The 21,496-nt window shown below is 42.4% G+C and overlaps 1 protein-coding gene and 1 long non-coding RNA gene across 4 annotated transcripts in view; both read left to right on the forward strand.

Annotated features, from left to right (window-relative positions):
* LOC132018778 (uncharacterized) overlaps positions 1 to 11,142 on the forward strand; it is a 35,565-nt gene extending 24,423 nt beyond the window's left edge. The window contains exon 3 of the long non-coding RNA XR_009404580.1: positions 11,106 to 11,142. This is a non-coding gene — a long non-coding RNA (uncharacterized LOC132018778). The remainder of the gene's footprint in view (positions 1 to 11,105) is intronic.
* A 1,887-nt stretch (positions 11,143 to 13,029) lies between these two features.
* GCNT2 (glucosaminyl (N-acetyl) transferase 2 (I blood group)) overlaps positions 13,030 to 21,496 on the forward strand; it is a 96,367-nt gene continuing 87,900 nt past the window's right edge. Inside the window, exon 1 of one of the 3 annotated variants that reach the window (XM_059399427.1) lies at positions 13,030 to 14,468. In XM_059399427.1, the coding sequence (XP_059255410.1) occupies positions 13,544 to 14,468 (925 nt within the window). In that variant the 5' untranslated portion in view covers positions 13,030 to 13,543. The remainder of the gene's footprint in view (positions 14,469 to 21,496) is intronic. The other 2 variants (XM_059399429.1, XM_059399425.1) reach the window with 2 other exon arrangements.

Here is a 21,496-nt window from a genome sequence, read left to right on the forward strand (position 1 = left end):
CTCACTTAAACAGTGTGCCTCCTAATGAGACCTCTCAACTAGCATTCTGGATCCCTTGGCTGGGTGATCGGTTGGAGACCTTGAGAAGGACATGTTTTCCAGGAGCCCTCCAATGCCACATTGAGCACTTCTTCTATGTTGTTGAAGGCATATTCTTTCCTTCAAGTTATGCCCAGTCTAGTGGGGAACGGGATGCTATAATGGCATAAAAATTCTTCTTTCCTCTCATTCACAAGATTTTCAATCACTGAGAGGGAAAGAAAGTCACATCAAGCTACATGGTATGGGGCCATTGAGTGACAACACGACACCTTGCCAAAGTTTGGGTCCAGTGGAGTCAGGTAAAGCATTGTGCTATGAATTTTCAACTCACCAAGAGTGCTGTAGATTTTTACAATGACCATGTGCAGATAATAATACCCAGAATTTGAGAATACAACTAGTCAACTCTGCTGTTACAGTGTGAAAGCAGCTATAGCCAATCTGCAAACAAATAAGTGTGTCCGTGTTCCAATAAAACTGTATTTATGAACACTAAAATTTGAATTTCATATAATTTTCACCTGTCATGAAGTAGTCTTTTCTTCAGATTTTCTTTCAACTGTTTAAAAATGTAAAACCAGGGGCACCTGGGTGGCTCAGTGGGTTAAGCCTCTGCCTGCAGCTCAGGTCATGGTCTCAGGGTCCTGGGATTGAACCCTGCATTGGGCTCTCTGTTCAGCAGGGAGCCTGCTTCTCCCACCCTGCTCTGCCTGCTTCTCTGCCTACTCGTGATCCCTCTCTCTTTGTCAGATAAATAAATAAAATCATTAAAAAAATGTAAAATCATCCTTAGCTCACAGGTTGTACAAAAATATGCAGAAGCCTGGATTGGGGCCCCCTCCCCACCTCCTGCCATAGTTTGTGTAGAAGAAAGAGGAATCACCACACTTAATCCAGTGATGAGCCCCTACCATAAGGTAGATGCTGAGAAAACGGTGACCAGTAGACAGAAGAGTCTTCCATAGCCTAGTGGTGGAGCAAACAAGCAATTAAAAGGGTACAAAGTCCTATTAGGAAGGTAGAAGACTCCTAACCCAGACTTGGGAGAGTAGGGGAGGGACACCAGGAAAGTAGTGCCACAGGAGGACCTAATGGATGGGAGGAGACCATCAAGAAAATGTGAGGGGAGAGAATATTCCAGTAGAAGACCTGTGCAGTCAGAAGAATTGGGTTTGAGACTCAAGGGCTACCCTTAACTCATTATTGGCTGTCAGGCAAGTCAGTGTACATGTGGGCTTCCATTGGTGCCTCCTCTTGTGCCCAACGGATATGATGTTGATGCTTACCTCACCAGTTGTCAATAAGAAGACAGAGACCAGAGTGTGACTGAATATTAGTTATGTCCATGTTCTCCATTTGAGAATTGAATGAGTTGGTCTGAATAATCTGCAACGTTCCTACCAGCCCTGAAGTTCTATGAATTCCTGATTATTATGTTTACACAAAGAGAAGCTGTGCCGTTGAGCAGTTCTAGATGCTGTCAATGTCAATGGTGCCCTGCCTTACCCCAACTGAAACTACCCAAAGCTGAAGAAATATAGTATCCCTTATATTCAAAGATGACATCAGTGATTGTGATGGTGGCCCCTCTCTGGACTAAAAGGGTTGCAAGTTGGACAAACGTTTCACCTTCACCCTACATGAGAAAACCATTCTGAGTTCGCAGCTGTGGTGATTTGTCAGAATCTGAACTCGAGGTTGGCCTAGACAAAGGCACTCAACACTATACAGCTCTTGCTCTGTTGGCCCCAGTGGTTCATGTTCACAGATCTGCTCAACCCCTTCAATGTAAGAGAAGAGCTTCAGACTCGCAGTTGATCCCCTTAAGTGAGTGGCAATATTTCTCTTCTTGCTCAAAATAACAAGTGGGAGTAGATCCCCCAACAATCTAGGGATCGACCTGCAGATTGACTTCAGTGATAGTATGAAGTCCAGCAAGTGACAGACAGAGAAGAGATGGTAGGAAAAATGAAGTTGAAGGTGCTTGGGTTTGTTGAAGGGTTTACAGCCATTTCTATAACTCTTTTGTTCCTTTATACTGACTTAGTTTCACAAAAATACCTGCAAGGGGGGAACATCTCAAACCCTGTCACAGACTTTGCAGAAGTCTGTGACATGAAAGGAAAGAAAATCTTCTGGGATTAAAAATATACCAGTGACACTGTTGGGGAGGAAAACATTACCCTTCTTCCTTTCTAGGCTCTTTGGCTGGCCTAATCATTAAACCGACATAAGGCAGATTAACAGGAGAAAAACAAATTTAATTTCATACATATGGGAGCTCATAGAAATATGAGACTGAAAGAGGTGACTCAAGCAGGCAAATTTTATACTTTTTAGACAAAGAAACAATAAATCTGTGAAGAATTGAAGAGATGAAGAAGTTTGGGCTGGGGTAGTAAATTTGTGAAAAAGTGACAAGGTTTGCTTATATAGACTTCTTGGCCCTAAATGCCTATGTCTGGTGATAAGGATGTCTCTTTTTCTCCTAGTAAGTACAGGGAGTGTACATTTCACATAAGAGATGTATTTCCTGCTTCTAGGAGAGCATAAAAGAATCAGTGCCTCCTTCTTGCACCAGCTTTTTCTTATGTAATTTTAATTCAAAAATAATCAATATATCAAACAGGCATTTTTGGGGCAGGCTGCCCTGAATCCCATTAACACCATTGAGAACAATAACTTGCCAACAGTACTGGCTCCAAAATCCATACCTAATGAAACTCTGTCTAAAGATGAAGTTGAGTTCTATTTTGTATATGTCATGGTCATCTACAAAGTTTTGGATATATTTGAAAGTCTCTTAAAGACTATTTGCTCACCTCAAAATTTCTACCATGTTCATGGGGATAAGAAAGTCATCCCTGCTTTCAAAGACCCAGTGGGAAGGCTATTGAGCTGCTTTGCAGATGGCTTTCTGACTTCCAAGAGGAAGCTGTAGTTTACCCAGAAGTTTCCAGGCTTTGGTCTGACCTGCACAGCCTGGCAGTACTTGTGGCTTCTGAAGTTCCATCAGTTCCTATGGGTGAGATCCCCCCTGAAAACTGAGGAGGAATTAGTTTAGTATATGATTTTAAGGGGAAACTAGAACTCTAGAGGAGCCATCTCCTCCTATATTATCGGAAGGACCAAAGACGTGCACTTAGAGCAGGGATGCTGTTTGTTTTCCTTTATGCTGAGGCTTGGATGAGAAAAACATCCCTCATAACCTGGCATCTGCCTCAGCTCTGCCCACCTGGTCCTTACAAGAGAATTTGCTAATGTTGTTCTTCAAGACCAGAGGGCTATTGATTTACTTGGGTGGTCAAAGGATCCCTGCTCTCCTGATCAACGTTTCTGGGGGACACTCAGTACTCTTCTAGGTATGTGAAACTGGATTTCCATTCTACCTGAAGTCTGGAAGCAGTGTGTGTGTGTGTGTGTGTGTGTGTGTTTTACACTTTGAAAATGTGCTTGATGGCGTTACATATATTCACCTGTCTTCCCAATGTTTATGGGAATCCTATGGGCTATTTTGTGCATCGGTTACTTCTTCCATATCAATAATATACTGTTTGCTTATATACTTATATGCTTATAAGTATATACTTATATACTCATTAAATTTTTATTGCATGGTATGTCTCAAATTTTTGATAGGACACATGAGACTTTTTTTTTTTTTAAAGATTTTATTTATTTATTTGACAGACAGAGATCACAAGTAGGCAGAGAGGCAGGCAGAGAGAGAAGGGGAAGCAGGTTCGCTGCTGAGCAGACAGCCTGATGCAGGGCTCGATCCCAGGACCCTGAGATCATGACCTGAGCCGAAGGCAGAGGCTTAACCCACTGAGCCACCCAGGTGCCCCAGGACACATGAGACTTTTAAAAGCAATTGTAGCATGTTCAGGAATTCAGTTATCTTCAACGTGGGATAATTTGTTATGGTCTTATTTGTGCGAATTTGAGTTGTGTGAGTTTGGGAAGTTCGAGATCTGAAAAATATTAATAAGATCCCTATAAGAATAATTTGAAATAATGCACATCTGTCCATATTAAATTTTTTTAAAAAGCTGTCAAGAATTTCACAAATTCAGTGCTGTTGGACAAATGAAGCATAGACTGTGTTTAGGCTTGGCCATGTGGCAGCCTCACTTAGCTTGGTGAATAGAAATCCTGCCATCCATTGTTAACTCTGTACACCAGCTGTGGATGAGTCTTCAGGAACTTACCCTTCATGTAAAAGGGTAGTTTTACTGTAGTAGTTACTGATGGGCAGAAAAATTTAAAAAAAAATACTAAAAATAAAACTTTTTTCTTATTCTAAAATACAGTCCTATTGTAGAAATTCTGCAAAATGAAGAAAAGTAAAATATAATTGCTAAGTAGAAATAGCAAGAAAACAAAAATTATACATCATACAATTTGAGAAGTCATTGCAGTGAAAATATTTGTATTATTTATCTCCTTCTCCATGTATTGCTTTATGTAGTTAGGTTATATATATATATACACACACTTCTTTTTTTTTTTTTTTAAAGTAGGTTCCATGCCCAGTGTGGAGCCCAGCATGGGTCTTGAACTCATGACCCTGAGATCAAGACCTGAGCTCAGATCAAGAGTCAGACTCTTAAGTGAGCAACCAAGGCACCCCTTTAGTTACAGCATATTGATTTATATAATTTTGTATTCTGCTACTTTCTCCTAACAATATATGAGAATGATTTCCCTGTCTTCTTGGAAATCTTGGAAATATGGCATGACTGCTTTCTTTTTCACAGCACAGATGAAGCATAATTTGACAGTCACTGAGCATTCATTTCCATTTTCCTACTGTGGAAAATATTATCATAATCAATGTTGAAGAACATCGAAAGTAAGTCACACCTTTTCACATAAAGTTTTGTCACATTTCAGAGTAACTGCCTTTGGAACAAAAACTTCATGAATTGAAAGATTATGGAATCACTATGTCATATGCCTGAAACTAATGTAACACTGTGTGTCAACTCTATGTCAGTAAAAACATTGTAACAGCTGTTAACAAAAGAAATTGAGGGGCACCTGGGTGGCTTACTTGGCAAAAAGTCTGCTTTCAGCTCAGGTCATGATCGCAGGGTCATGGGATCGAGCCCCTTGTCAGACTACCTGCTCAGTGGGGAGCTTCTCCCTCTGCTTCTGCTGCTCGCCCTGGTTGTGCTTTCTCTAGCTGTCAAATAAAAATAAATAAAATCCAAAAAAACCTGAGAAATAGGAACACTTTAAGTTCTTGATACATATTCCAAAAGTGTCTAGGGGAGGAAAAGTAAACCTTGAGTTTACTTGCTTAGGTTCTTCACCTAGGGCTCTAGAAATTACACTGACAAAACACAGGCTGTTGAGAGAAAAAACAGTTGATTAATACACGCAGTTCACAGTCGCATGGGAGAGATTCAAATGGTGAGTAACTCAAAGGAATGGTTAAAACTTCGGGTTTATACAGCGTCTTAACAAAGAACGATACCTTTGTAGTGAAGGAACAAGACAAAGGAAAGAGTTTAGGCTCTTAGGATTGGCAAATTGTAGTAAAAAAAAAAATGTGGGGACAACTAATGGAAGATAAGAGCTACTTTGTAGGGCTTATGATCTAGATTCCTCTGGTGTCATGTCCATAAGGGTCTAGAGAATCGTCTTACCATTTCATGGCCACTTGGCTAAGATCAAGTGTGAAGATCATCCTGCCCTTCCTGCTACAGATGGGAAGGGCAGAGTTTCCTGTGTTTGCATTTCTGAATCACTTCAGGTCACAGGCATCCTTATGTCACGGGGCAGACTTTGGGTAGCCTACTCTGAATGCTTGGAACTCCTTCATTGCTTCCAAAATGTGTTCTAATTTTCAATCAGACCCCCAGTGTACAGGAGGGCTTATGTCATCACACCTCTGCTCACAGTGGATATTCTTAGGTGTTCTTTTTCTTTTCTTTTTTTTTTTTTTTTAAGATTTTTTTTTAATTTATTTGACAGAGATCACAAGTAGGCAGAGAGGCAGGCAGAGAGAGAGGAGGAAGCAGGTTCCCCACTGAGTGGAGAGCCCCCAAGGCAAGACTCGATCCCAGGACCCTGAGATCATGACCTGAGCGGAAGGCAGAGGCTTAAACACTGAGCCACCCAGGTGCCCAAGACCTGCATTTTTGTTTTTATTTGCAATTCAGTGAAGGGGAATCTTTTTTTTAAAACATCTACTAGGCCTTTTCTTTTGTCTTTGTGGGATGCCAAGGTTTCTCCATGGTAGGCATGGAATTTAAATATTCTCCCTAATTATGGAGAAGAGCAGGGTAGGTGGGTCAGAAGGAAGAATAAGAGTATTTAGAGAAGAGAATGGAGCCATACAGAGCAGAAGTCCTGAAGTAAATTGAGCGGTGTAGTGAAATAATTAGGTCATTGTCAAGGAACAGAAAATTAACTTTGGCTGAAATCATTTGCCTTGACTGACTTTTCCAAAATGAGAGGACCCCGTCCTTAACCTTCAGAACAGCTGCTTCTTCTCCCTCTACCCCCTCCACCTTCCAGTGCTGGAAGGGTCTGAAAAACCCCCATATGCACAATAATAGTTATCTGGTGGTTTTAGTCCGTTGTTGGTAAAAGATGTAGAATCTCGTAAGGCGTTGTATTTTCTTCTCTAGCAAGATTCCTGTGGAGTAGGGTCCATTTGTTCATACTTTTGCACGTGGTACAGAATGCCAGGCCGTGAAGAAATTGAGGAAGTTGAATGCTAAGGAGGAAGTTGAATTGTCCATCAATGTCAAACACATGCAGCTCTGCAGAAGAAAACTATCACAACAGTTGAGCCTCTTTGAGTCTCTTCAGGACATGGTCATTTTAAGAATTGCGGATTTGATACTCCTTTGGCTTTTCTTGTCTCTACTGCAAATTTTGTTTTGGCCCTTTTTTTTCCCCCCAAGATTTTATTTATTTATTTGACAGAGCAAGAAAGAGAGTGTGAGCAGAGGGAAGCGGCAGGCAGAAGGAGAAGGAGAAGCAGACTCCCCGCTGAGCAGGGAGCCAGGTGTGGGGCTCAATCCCAGGACCCTGAGATCATGACCTGAGCCAAAGTCAGACCTTAACCGACTGAGCCACCCGGTGCCCCTACCAATTTTGCTTTTTAAAACCCATCGGTTATTATCAGTTGCTTCAAACCATTTATGGGAAGAGAGAATGCTGGGTAAAAGTATAACACCTAGCTTATTCCCTGGAACATGAATCATAGTTCATTCCTGGAATTATGTTTGCCTGGCCTGAGGCTCATGGTGCAGTAACTCATTCAAGGAATACAACTTGTGTTATGGACCGTAGAATCTGGTCTCCTAACTCCCAACCCAGTGCATTTTCTACTAAATCCAGTTGCCTTGTGATTTCCCTTCCTTAGTGGGGCAGATCTGTGTGAGGACCACTGATCTTAATCCATTATAACTCACTCTGGCTCTGGGACTATAGGATTTCCCATCTGGAACTAAGTTGAAGGATGAACCTCAAGCTCCAATGATCTGTAAGGAGAATCCAAAAATCCCTTCTCTGGGCAAAGCAACCTTTGAGTGGGGAAGATGGAGGGTAGTGTCAGAAAAATACCAGAGAATAATTCTCCTGCCTCATGCATTAGAGCATCCTAGCGGGAGGTCCTTATGGCAATGACAGCTGCTTCCCTGTGTAACCTCTCTGGGGTTGGAAGTGTTAGATTCAAAGCCCTTCTGGATCCTGGAGGGAAGGGTTACATACCAGTGGTCACAGATAACAGTAACTCGAGACATGAAGACTCCAGGCCTGATCCTTCTTAGACTCCCAGGCCAGCCCTTTGGGGGTGGAATTAAAAGGCAAACAGATCTTTTTGTGTCCACATTCCAGCTTTTGTTATCCCACGTCTAATCAGTAAGGTTAATTTGGTTAACCTGCCTTTACCTTAAAGAGAAGGAGGGATTTGCTGTGGGATTCATCTGGGCAACTTCATCCTTCTAGGAATGAGAGAGACAGAGACAGACAGAGACAGAAGAGAACAGATTGGAGGAAGAGAGGCACAGCACTTAGCTCTGTTTAATCCCAAGCAGTACCCACCCAGTGGCCCGCCTTTATTTTTTCTATTTCCAGAACCTAACACAGTGCCTGGCATAAAGTAAGCACACAAAAAATGCTTGTTGAACGAATGAGTGAATCATTTGATCGTGGTACACGGGATTTCCATTTCTAAAGGTTTTTCAAAGGGTAGTTCAGGGTAGTGGGGGCTCTCCTTAGGCCATGGACTTGCTGGAGACTATGATTTCTTGCATTTGTCTTGTTAAGTCATTAGTAGCCATATATATTTAATTACAACTAAGCTTTTATTGAAGGACAATGTTCATTTCTAACTTAATGGTTGACATTATGTACTTCAGTTTCCTTCAGGCAAAGGGAAAAAGTTCTTGGCACTGTGTAGTGGGTTAAAACATACTTTTATTTCACGAGTCCCCACAACATTCCTGTTGAGAATAGGTAAAACTGGACCAACTAGAAAAGCAATGATGTAGGTTTGCAAGTGATTGCTGTGAAAACCCATCTCCCAGAGGTAAAGACACATTGATGACTTAGAATCAGGTTTTGCCAAACGCAGAGCTACTTTTCTGGTTTCCCTATTTTTTTCAATCTGAGCCTGTCTCGAGCCTGCTCTGAGGGCGGGTCATGGGGTTGTATCTTTCCACAAGGTCAGCTTTACACAGTCATAAAGCCAGGTAAACACAGCTGTAAAGCAGGTTCAGGATTCCAGATTCAGTGGCGTCTCACAGAGCATTTAACTTGGCTTCAAGCATGGCACCCAAAATAAAGCACAATACAAAGTCACGAAAGAAAGATACAATAAGGAGTAAGAAAGTAATGAACCAAAGGCGAAGTCAATTTGCAAGCACATGAATTATGTTCAAGCCATGAAGGGTCTCTGTCATGCTCAGTGATCAACCAGGCAGAGCCTTTGGTTACTTTCCTGATTATATCACTACTTGACATGAGTGATGCCATCTTGCACTCTGCAGGGCCTTTGGTGGTCACCTCTTGTAAAGAGTGTCCCCCTCCCCCATCCAGGGGTGAATTGGCCGAATAGGCAGTAGGTATCCAAGAGTTTCAGTAGACTGTGGGCTCTGAGAGGAAAAAATGGGGACATTGCAATTCCAGCACCTGGAGACCTTACAGATTAGGGGATCCCTTCTTTACAGTCTGTTCTGATTGAACAGCCTGTTGCCATTGGAAGAAGGGACTCTGTTCTTTGAGCATGTTATTCTCCAGGATCAGAAGCTCGAGGCCTCCCCTGTGGTAGGAACACTTGCTGCAGCCGTGATCTTAAGGTCCTAAACCTTCCCAATCAAATCAAGGACTTCTTGAGGAATAGAATGGAGAAAGGGAAGAATGAAAATCTAGAAAGGTAAACAGGCCAAGCTGGACCCCTGCTGTTTCTCCCCTGACACCCAACCTTGAAAATCCAGCCAAATCTCATACATGAGGATTTTCTGAACGGGGAGGTTAAACTGTCCAAGCATCGGAGGTCCAGGCTCAGACTCCCTTAGTGGGTGGCATTTACAGTGAGGGTGACCAGTTATCCCTTCATGTGCAAAGGAGCTGGGAGGTGCTCCAGTGCCACAGACTTGACTTAATGCCGCTGAGATGGTTCATCGTTCAGCTCTTTTCCTCAGCTCTGCCTTGTTCCAATGCTATTAAACCGACTGCTTGCAGAGAACCAGCCTTTCCACGCATTTCCACACTCTCCTACGTCCAGTTATCCTGTGTTAAACTCCTACAATCCTCCCCATGTTCTTCCTGTGATCTGTGCTTTCCCAAGCCTTTCCCTCGAGGTCTGACGGATCCGGCCAGCCCTGAGCTGGCTGCTGGACTCCCGCTGGGATCCTCCCAGCTCCACCAGGAGACTGATGATGGCACCCAGACTGGAATTGAAAACCCAAGACTCAGAGGTGTGGATGACCTGGCAAGGAAGGAATCAGCCACTGGGGGTTGGAGACCCCGGGGTAACTATAAGAGGTGTCTCCTCAAATTTACCCAAAAGGGTGAGGGGTGAGATCCACTGTCTTGTGGATGGCTGAGATCCAGCTGTCCACAGTGGCATTGGTCCAACTGGAACATTTCTGACCCCCAACCCAGGGCTCTTCTCATCTACTTGAAACCCTGTTGCTTCTTGTGGTTATTAAAAGCATTGATGAGGATAGGACAGGATACTGAATTTAACAGTAATAAGTACATCAATAAGCAGAGGAAGAGATGGATAAATAAATAGATAAATAAACTAAAAAAAAAATACTAGTAGGCAAGCACCGGGTGAATGCTGGGACATAAATTTAAACACTGCTATTTATGGAAGGACCAGGCCACAAGTCTGAATGGGTTCCCAGTTTCTTCAGCACTCCATCCTGCCTGATCACGGCCTCCAACTTAGAATCGGGGGTATTCATTTTGATCGAAGGCTCCAGCTGGGATGAAGAATCGCTCTGTTCCTTTTGGTTACCCATTACCATCCCCTTCTATTACTTCACACAAATGCAAGAGCCCAGAGCTTGGGATTTAGGAGGATAACTAGTGATTTGCCACACGGGGCCTCGGGAAAGCCAGGAGGATCAGAACGAGCATTTCCCATATTTCTTACATGAGAACCAAGAAGGGAAGCATCAGATAGACTAGGTAGATGGGGGAAGGGAAGATTGGTACTAATTCTTTAAAATATGTTTAGCATCGTTGAGGGGGATCTGGGTGGCCCAGCTGCCTTCAGCTGAGGTCATGATCCCAGGGTCCTGTTGGGCTCCCTGCTCATTGGTGAGCCTGCTTCTCCCTCCCCCTCTGCCACTCCTCTTACTTGTGTGCACTGTCTCTCTCTCTCTGACAAATAAATAAATCAAATCTTTAAAAGAAATAAAATTGAAAATGTTTAGCATTGTTGAAGAATTTATTTTAAATAACTGTGGAAGTTTCTAGAGCTTACCATCGAAGGACCCTTGGCACGGTTCAGGTGAAGCACAATTAAGGACTCCATTGCAGCGAAGGACTAACTTTAAATGTTCTTTGCCCCACGACTCTATATTCAGGGAGCTGTAGGTTTCGAGAAGAGCCAGGAAACTGTTGGAGATGCATTTCCGCATGAAATGTCTGGAAGGATGGGACTGTGCCAGGAATGAAGGTGATGGCCAAAATAAACAGGAAGTTATCTGGATATGTTAGGAGAAGAAGCTGTAAAACTCGGACTAGTTTCGGTAAGCATAATTAGTTATCGATGGCTTCGTTTAATCATCCCTGGTCTCTTTCATCTGATGCGGACAGAGGCTGCCTAGAGGGAAATGAACAATTTTTTTTTTTTTTTAAGTGAGAGAAATTTTACTCATCATTTCAGAAAAGACTATTCTTAGATGACTACTCTATTAAAGAAATGATTTGTTCTAAAGAATTCTAGGTACACGCATGAAAGATGGTTGTATAAACAGATATTTGGGTTGTTTGAATTCTATCTGGGGTCATATAGACAAGATGTGTCTGAATCGTGCTATAAAATCGGATTCCAGGAACAAGTAAGATTGACTCACCTAGTTCTGGAGAATTTCCCTGGTTCCATTCTAAGCATCATTTTCTGCGTTCTCCAAGATCCCCTCATTGAAACAGAAAACTTTCAGCTGGGGTGGGAAAAACAACTCTGGTCTTGTGTTCTAAGGTAACGATTGTGAAGACAAAGCCCAATGAAGACTGAATAACACCATGGAAATGAGAGGCTGTGACATTAAATGCAAAACACAGGATGCAAACTTGCGTATCCCCTGTGTTCTTTGTAAAAATCAAAACGTGAATGTCTATGGGCAAGTAGTCTATTTACTACCAGAGATGAAAACACTGTGTTTACAAACAGTCTGTAATATTATGTTATCTTTATAACGAAGACGTGTTGGGAACATAGGTATGTTGAATGTACCCACATCCACAGACACAAATAAAGATTCAAAGTCCTCAGTACTTGGAATCTCACACTAATGTGATCAGGGAAACAGGGAAATGAAAACCAGAGCACTCGATCAATACATATTTGATTGTCTAGCATGTGCAGACAGGGCTGGGAGCTAAAAACAGATGAGGGATGTGTGAACTCAGTGCTAACACACCACTCCCCCAAGTGTGGATGGCGGACGTTCACACCCACATGCAGCCAACCACCAAATAAAGTAAAACTGATCTATGCTATCTTTGATACATCATCTAACTAGCATGGGCTCATGGAAGAGAGAATAGGGAAGTGTAAAAAGCCTTCAAAGGACAGGTGGTGATTGTGTCTTTTCCTTGACACATGGTGGGGGAGGGGCTTTTGTTCACTCTTCTCTCTCAGCCCTTCTTTGGGTTGGCCATGGCCATGAACTCTTACACATATTATCTTGTTTTATTTTCACGACTGACCTAGGAAGGCGATAAAATTATTTTAGCTTTTTACATAGGGGAAACCCCTTTGAAAGGGTAACCTTTTTTGAAAGGGTACATTTGTGATACCTCTCTCCTTGAGTTCTGGAACTTCCCAGACTGAGACAGCTCCCCTCTCATACCTCTCCAGATACCCAGTTGGGGCGAGGGTGAAATCAGCTTGGCCTTTACAGTTCTAGCCTTTACACAATTTTTGGGTAAGGACAGCTGTTTGGGGTTTTTTGGTTTTTTGTTTTGTTTTGTTTTTTGTTTTTTAATTAGCCTTTATTCATGAAGTGTCCCAGTCACTTTGTGTAATAAGGTAGGTGGTGAGGTAAGTTTGCAAATGTGCCTTTTTTAAGGACCTCACCCAGCAGCAGGGAAAATTAAGCCTTGGAAAGAATTTGGCTCCAGAGCCAGTCATATGCCTTACTTTACAACATACTCAGCCAAGACAGGAAGGAGGGTGAGTATGTGTGGAAAAAGATAGGTTACGAGATTAATTTTTAAGCACTAAATATTTATTGACAGAATCTCTCTCCAGGCAGTGTTCACACGCTTAGAACTGAAGCTTTAGAAATTGGCAGTGCTGTTTAAGCAAACAAAGCCAGTCAGTTGAATGCAATGATTAACAGGAAGTTGGGGAGCGGACACAGTTGCCAACCCTTGGCCGGGAGAAGAGGCTGGGGTAGAAGTTGTAGGGGGATGACTTGCAGAATGGTGAACTCAGCCCTTGGTGCTTTTACGGTAGAGATAGGTGGCTGCGTTAGAATCGGCATCTCCCTGAGGCAGCTTGTTTTTGTGTGGTAACAGGTTGCAGGTTGCAGGTTAACGGGAGCCGGAGCCAAGCAAATCCAAAGAAGCTACTTCAGAAATGTGTCGAAAAAAGGTGGAAATGAAACACAGCGGAGAATGAGAAGGGAAGGAAGACAGCGAAAGGACAAAACGGTCAACTGCAAGGGCACGGAGCAGCTGATCAGAGTCGCGTCTACCGAGAGGATGATTTATGGATTCTGGAGAAAATGTAAGTTAAATATATCTATACTCTGATCAGCTCTTGAAAAACATTTCCCTCCCTTTCTGGTCTTGAATGATGGTCTCTTGGAAGCATTGTCTTTTTACTGTGTCTCTTATCACTGCCCTGATTTTTGTGTTTGTTTACAATAACGAGTTATGGGAGGAGAAGCATTTTCTGAAGGCATCTCTGTCCAATGCTTCCCTGTTAGCACAAGTCTGTCACCAGATTTTTAAGGGGAAGGTTTTTTACCCAAGAGAGAATGCACTGAAAACTACCCTCAGCGAATCTAGCTGTTACGAGTACGTGGCTCAAAGTCACTATATAACAGAAACACTATCAGAAGAGGAAGCGGAGTTCCCTTTGGCTTATACGGTGACCATCCACAAAGACTTTGGCACTTTTGAGAGACTCTTCAGGGCAATTTACATGCCCCAAAATGTCTACTGTGTTCACATGGATGAGAAGGCAACAGATACATTTAAAGATTCAGTGAAGCGATTATTGAGCTGCTTCCCAAATGCTTTCCTGGCCTCCAAGATGGAGCCGGTTGTCTATGGGGGGATCTCCAGGCTCCAGGCTGACCTGAACTGCCTCAAAGACCTCGCGGCGTCCGAGGTGCCCTGGAAGTACGCCATCAACACGTGTGGGCAAGACTTCCCCCTGAAGACCAACAAGGAGATCGTTCAGTATCTGAAAAGCTTTAAGGGGAAAAACATCACCCCGGGGGTGCTGCCCCCCGATCATGCCATTGGACGGACTAAATATGTCCACCAGGAGCTATTAAGTAAAAAAAATTCCTACATGCTTAAAACAAGAAAATTGAAAACTCCACCTCCTCACAACATGACCATTTACTTTGGTACTGCCTATGTGGCCCTCACAAGGGAATTTGCCAACTTTGTCCTCCAAGACCAGCGTGCGCTTGACTTGCTCTCCTGGTCCAAGGACACTTACAGCCCTGATGAGCATTTCTGGGTGACGCTCAATAGGATCCCAGGTATGTGTGTCTCTTAACTTCTGTTCTCATGGGCGAACATTGCATGGCCAAAACTGAATGAACTGCTTTAAAAACTAGTTTAAAAAAGTTAACATTTCAAAACTCTTTACAGTTTTAAATGTTAATTTAAAAAATCTTTGTAACAGTTCTGTTCACAGATGTCACTCATGTCCATTTACAGGTGAGGAAACTGAGGCATAGGGATTAGCAGGGCCGAGGTAGAGCTCAACCCTCTGACTCAATTTTGCTGACATGCCAAACTGCCTTTCGGGACCCACAGACCCAATTCAGATATGTGCTGCAGCCTTGAGACAGGGCATAGGATTGAGGGAAAGCCGGCTGTGACAATGAAAGACTAAACCCAATTCTCCATTAAGTGTGATGTCATGTACAATCAGGAATAAATATTAAAAAGTACATTTGAGGGGCTCCTGGGTGGCTCAGTGGGTTAAAACCTCTGCCTTCGGCTCTGGTCATGATCCCAGGGTCCTGGGATCGAGACTCTTCCTCCTCTCTCTGCCTGCCTCTCTGCCTACTTGTGATCTCTATCTGTCAAATAAACAAATAAAATCTTAAAAAAAAAAAAAGTACATTTGAATGGCAGTTTGAACATTTTAATAATACGTTGGCTCCTGTCAAAGCTCCAATAGCTAAATGCACTTGCTTTCAAAATGGGAGCAGTGTATAACTTTAAAACTTTTTATTTGCAAGTTCTTTTCCTGGAATTGAGTCATAAATTTAGAGCACCTTAAAGATTTCTAGAGCAGTGCCTTCATTTTGTTTATTTATTTATTTATTTATGAATTTATTTGACAAAGAGAGAACACAAGTAGGCAGAGAGGCAGGCAGAGAGAGAGAGGGAGAAGCAGGCTCCCCGCTGAGCAGAGAGCCCGATGCGGGGCTCGATCCCAGGATCTTGAGATCATGACCGGAGCCGAAGGCAGAGGCCTAACCCACTGAGCCACCCAGGCACCCCAGTGCCTTCATTTTATAGACAAAGAAACTTCCATGGGATCAACGTGATGGCCTCAAGCTGCCCAGCTAGTGAGTGATGATGCCAATGATACAAACCAGGTCTTCTAAGCCTCATGCTCTTTTGATTTCAGTTAGATTTCAGTCGTTACTAAATTAACTGCACCTTCCCTTTGACCCAAGTTCTAAACGATTTGAATGATCTCAAGTTGTTTATAGTGAACTGATACAGTCCTGCTAGTGAAATTCAAAAATAAAAATTCAGATTCACAGTTCAAGCAAGAAGTAACTTGAATCCATATGACCATAAGATTCATGGTTTCTCGAGATTAGCGGCTCAACCCTGGATGCATACTACATTCACCTGGAGCTTTTAAAAATACATAAGGCCAGGCCCCGTTTCCCACAGGGCCTGACTTCTGGGATGGACCTTTCTTAGGTATTTGTTCTGTCTCCAGGTGATTCTCAGGGACAGCCAGGGCTGTGAACCACTGCAGTTGCTTGCTTTAGAAGTTGTTATACAAAATTTCATAGACTTAGAGTGCTTTTTTTAAACCACAGGAAAATAACCTCTTATTAATTTTTAGGATTTATTTTTAAGTTAGGTATAATTAGCATATAACGTTGTATTATTTCCAAGTGTACATGCAACATGACCTGCTATCTATAGATATTGCAAAATGATCACCACCACAAATCTGATTAGAATTTAGCAACTTTATTTTTCTTGTGACAAGAATTTTTTGTATGTGTGACGAGAACATTTAAGAACGGCTTTCTTGAACGTAATAACAACAATAATAATAGTAATAATAAAGAACTGCTTTTTTAAGCAATTTTCAATATACTGTCAGAGAGGGAAAAATTTACCTCTTCTTTTTAATGTTCTTCTGGCTGGTCTAAGAATTCAATCGGCCTGAGACGAATTAACAGAAGGGAAAAAACCCAAAGTTTAAGTATGTGTGTGCAGAGAACCAATATTGAAAGTACAACCCAAAGCTGGATGGTAGCATCCAGCTTGTATACATTTTAGAAAAAGAGACATAAATCTGTGAGAAATTGACAGGACAAAGAAAACTTATGTTTGGGAGACTCAATTACTAAGAAATTCTAAAAAGGATTTGGGCAGGGGTAATGATTAAGTAAAAGTACCGAGGTTTGTTTCTACCTTCTTCTCAGCTCTGAATTTCCTACCTCTGGTGAGAAGAAGGTCCCTTAATCTCCTGATACAGGGAGGGTAGCTTTCATGTGGGAGGTCTTGTTCCTGCTTTCTGGAGACAAAGGATGGAGGGAGGGTCAGGATGTTGCTCTTAAGCAGCCTTTTTCTTTTCTTTTTTCTTAATTTAAATTTTACTTAATTAACATACTTAACATACAGTGCAATATTGGTTTCCGGAGTGGAAATCAGTGATTCATCACTTCTGTGCGACACACAGTGCTCATCACAACGAGTGCCCTACTTAATGCCCATCCCCCGCCCACCTTCCCTCCATCAACCCTCAGTTTGTTACCTATGGTTAAGAGTCTCTTATGCTGGGGTGCCTGGGTGGCTCAGTGGGTTAAAGCCTCTTCTTTGGCTCAGGTCATGATCTTAGGGTCCTGGGATTGAGCCCCACATCCGGCTCTCTGCTCCTTGGGGAGCCTGCTTCTCCACCCCGTCTCTCTCTGTCTGCCTCTCTGCCTACTTGTGATCATTGTCTGTCAAATAAATAAATAAAATCTTAAAAAAAAAAAAAGAGTCTCTTATGCCTTGCCTCCCTCTTTTTTCCTCCCTATCCTGTATTTTCCTCTGTTTTCCTTCCTAAACTCTACAGATAAGTGAGATCATATGATATTTGACTTTCTCTGACTTATTTTACTTAGCATAATACACTCTAGCTCCACCCACATTGTTGCAAGTGGCAGGATTTCATGATTTTTGATGGCTGAGTAATATTCCATTATATATGCATATGAGATTTTTAATATATGCATATTGATGATATATACATATATGTATATATATGTGTATGTATATATACATATATGTTGTATATATATGTGTGTATATATATGTGTATATATATCTCACATCGTTATCCATTCATTAGTTGGTGGACATTTGAGCTCTCTCCATAGTTTGGTTATTGTTAATAAGGCTATTGTAAACATTGGGGCCATGTACCCCTTCAAGTCTGTATTTTTGTATTCTTTGAGTAATGTGCTGGCTCTTTCTTAAGTAACTTTAATTCAAAATATGCCAAAGAGGCACATTTCTGGGGTGGGCTACCCTTAGCCCCCACAACATAATACAGTACTATTGACTATAGTCATATGTTGTACATTACATCTCTAGGACTTGTTTACTTTAAAACTGGAAGTTTGTAACTTTTGACCTTGATCTTGACCCATTTGCCCCCCTCCCCACCTCCCGTCTCTGGAAACCATCAATTTATTCTCTGTATTGTGAGTGTTGTTTTTTTCCCCCCCCCAGATTCCACATATAAGGGAGATCATGCAGTATCTGTCTTTCTTTGTCTGACTTAATTTCACTTAGCATGATGTCTTCGAGGTCCATTCATGTGGTCACAAACGGCAAGATGTCATTCTTTTTTATGCTCAGTAACATTCCATTGTATATATATATATCACACCTTCTTTATCCATTCATCCACTTATGGACACTTAGGTTGTTTCCATGTCTTGGCTATTGGAAATAGTGCTGCAGTGAACAAGGGGGCACCATAACTTTTTCATCTTATGTTTTTATTTTTTTTAGGTAAATACCCAGAAGTAGGATTATGGGATCATAGGGCAGTTCTAGTTTTAACTTTCTGAGGAACCTCCGTATTGTTTTCCAGAGTGGCTGCACCAGTTTACATTCCCACAAACAGTGCAAGAGGGTTCCCTTTTTTCCACATTCTCACCAAGACTTGATATTTCTTGTCTTTTTGATAATAGTCATTCTAACAGATGTGAGGTGATATCGCATAGAAATCTATTTAAATTTGTGGTTTTCCAAAAGCTGGAAGGGGTAAGGTTGTAGTGATAAAAGAAATCAGGTCTCAAGAAAGTTGGGGGGCGGGGTAGTCATGACCATATAGTTGTTTCTATGGAATTACAATGTACAGAATGAGGGAGGAATAACCCCACTTCTGACATGTTGCTTGGATCAAGCATGATGGAGATTTTTTAGGTAGGAGCCCCAGACTTTAAGCAAAGACATTGACAATGCAGGTTCCAAAGATAGCAGTCAAAAAGGATAAAGGACCAAACCCCATTTTTTTTCTAGCAAGGACCAAGACAAACAAAAAGGTTATTCAATATGAAAAAGATTTGAAGAAGTGTCATTGTCTTCACATGATTGAAAGATTTGCTCATTTGGAAGAAGAATCTAGGGTCAGTGGTGGGAGATTTAAAAATCTGTTAATCTGGGATTAGAACGGGTAGCTTTCTTGGTGGTGGGCAAGCAAAAGGGATCTGTAGAAACAGAGAAGAAGTGCAGTAAAGGCAGCTCACTTACCAGGTATTGGACAAGATGGCCTGTGATTCTCTTCCATCCTGAAAGTCTGTGATTCTAGAGGATGATTCTAGTCAGCTTGTTGAACAGAAACTTAAGGGTAACACCCTGACTTCTCAAGCTGGGTAATCTATCGGAAATGGACTTTTACATCTCTGGTTAGCAGTTACAGATCAGTGAAACAATGGAAAACTATTGTACTGCTCCAAAACTTAGAAGAGTGAGCCCTTGAAGGAGTTTCTATCTTATATATATGAAGGTTCCTTTCTTTCTTTTCTTTTCTTTTTTTTTTTTTTTTGTTTAAATTTTGTATTTATTTATTTGGTAGAGAGAGCACAAGCTGGGGGAGCAGCAGGCAGAAGGAGAGGGAGAAGAAGGGTTTCCTGCTGAGCCCTGATGCCAGGCTCGATCCCAGGACCCTAGGATTATGACCTGAGCCTAAGGCAGAGGCTTAACTGACTGAGCCATGCAAACACCCCCTGAAGGATCCTTTTAGGAAGTTGGTGCCCCCTCACCCAGCAGCTGTCTCATGCAGGAGCTGGGTGAGCCTGTATAGAGGGCTTGGTCATGAGGAGGGAAAGGAACTGAAACCTAAACATCTGTCTCGTCCCAACTATCACTCCTGCTGTGTGGAAATCTGAGTCAGTTCTGTTTTGAGGGCACTTCTAGCTGATGTATTAATTGGCTGGTTTGTTATTTGGGACGTTTGAAGACTGTTCTAGTTGACTGCAGTGATTGGGGGTTTATTAAAAAATCTTCCAGACAAAATGGCCTCATGGGGCGCTAGAACAGCACCACCCAAAAGAAGCATAATGTGAGCCATATATGTAGTTTTGGATTTTCTAGCAGCCACATTAAAAGAAATAAAAACAAACTGGGTGTTATACGCAACTGATAAATTACCGAACACTACATCTGAAACTAATGATGTTAGTTTCAATGCTGACTCATTGAATTTAAATAAAAAATTTTAAAAAATATATAAAAAATAAAAACAAAGAGGGGAAATTAATTTAAGTAATATATTGTATCTAGCCCAGTATACCCCATATCCCATTTGCATATGTGGCTGATGTCGCCGTCACAGGTAAGTGTGGGTAAATGGGCAGACATCAGCGATGCCGTCCCAGCAGCGTGACGGAGTCTGTCACCTCTGCTGCTTTGGCTTTGCCTGCTTCCTTTTCCTTTTCTGAGATTCTTATCCTGCTTCAGAGCTTCCCTTGCTGGGGCTGCACGCTGATCCATGGCTCATGCCCTCTGCGGGTCCCCACTCCATAGCCAGATGCTGAGCTGTTCTGCAGACCACGGTTTCTCAGGGCGCCCCTTCCAATATGCGCAGAGTCTTGCTTTGGGTAACGTAGGAACTGCAGGACGAGTCCCTGTTCTCATGTCACATCGCTGCATAGGGTGCCGCCGCCTGCTCTGTGCGTGGCTACCCTTCATTTAGGTCTTGAGCTGTTCCAATCAGCTGTGGGTTAAAGCACAAAGGAAAACATCCACTCCTCACCCCATCCATGTCCATAATAAATGCCTTAAGAAGTGGCAGGTCCTCTGGAAGGCTTGAAAGTAAGAATTTGTGCACAGCATACATAAGGGGGAGGTGCCCATGAGGACAGAAGAATCACAGAAAAGAAGTTCACCTAGGGTCTTTTCTTTCTTAATTTAAGATTTTATTTCTTTGTTTGAAAGAGAGAGAGAGAGAGAGAGCAGGTGCACACAAGCAGGGGGAGGGGCAGAGAGAACAGGAGAAGCAGGCTCGCAGCTGAGCAAGGAGCTTGACTCTGACTGGGGCCCCATTTCAGGACCCTGAGATTACAACCTGAGCCGAAGGCAGATGCTTAACCATCTGAGCCAGGCAGGTGCCCCCACTTATGTTCTTTCTTTCTTTTTTTTTTTAAGATTTTATTTATTTACTTACTTGACAGAGATCACAAGTAGGCAGATTGACAGAGAAAGAGGAAGGGAAGCAGGCTTCCCGTTGAGCCGTGGGATCATGACCTGAGCCAAAGGCAGAGGCCCTAACCCACGGAGTCACCCAGGTGCCCCCCCCCCACTTATGTTCTTAAAGAGATTGCTCCCTCCCCAAATAAATAAAAATTCAAACATAAAGAGGTTTCCCAATAAACTTCACTACCTGTTGTAAAACTAGGGCTTCCTGACCTCCCTGCTTCCCCTTTGTGCCTCCAACTTTGCCCCACTTTTCTCTACGCTCTCTCCTCCTACCTCTCTCCCTTCGTCCAGTCTGCAACAAGATGGCGGCCTCTTAATCCTCTGACTCAGCTGGCCGTGATTTCCCATTAGGGAAAAGCGCCATCTGAGGTCCCCAGGTGCAAGTTCTTGTCCTCCCACTTTCCTTCTGAGTTGCTCCTCTTGTGTGCGTCTGGCTTTCAGGGCTCTGCCCGGGGTTAGGGTAACACCAGCGGCGGTTATATTCATTGAGTGTTCCTCGGGTTTAAAGATTTAATAACTGACCGATGATTTCTGTCTCACTTGCTCCAAAGGAATATTTGGAATATGATTCCGTGAGGGTTTATTTGAAATTCATATTAAAATCTGA

The sequence above is a fragment of the Mustela nigripes genome, chromosome 5, assembly GCF_022355385.1.
Source record: "Mustela nigripes isolate SB6536 chromosome 5, MUSNIG.SB6536, whole genome shotgun sequence".
Taxonomy (NCBI): domain Eukaryota; kingdom Metazoa; phylum Chordata; class Mammalia; order Carnivora; family Mustelidae; genus Mustela; species Mustela nigripes.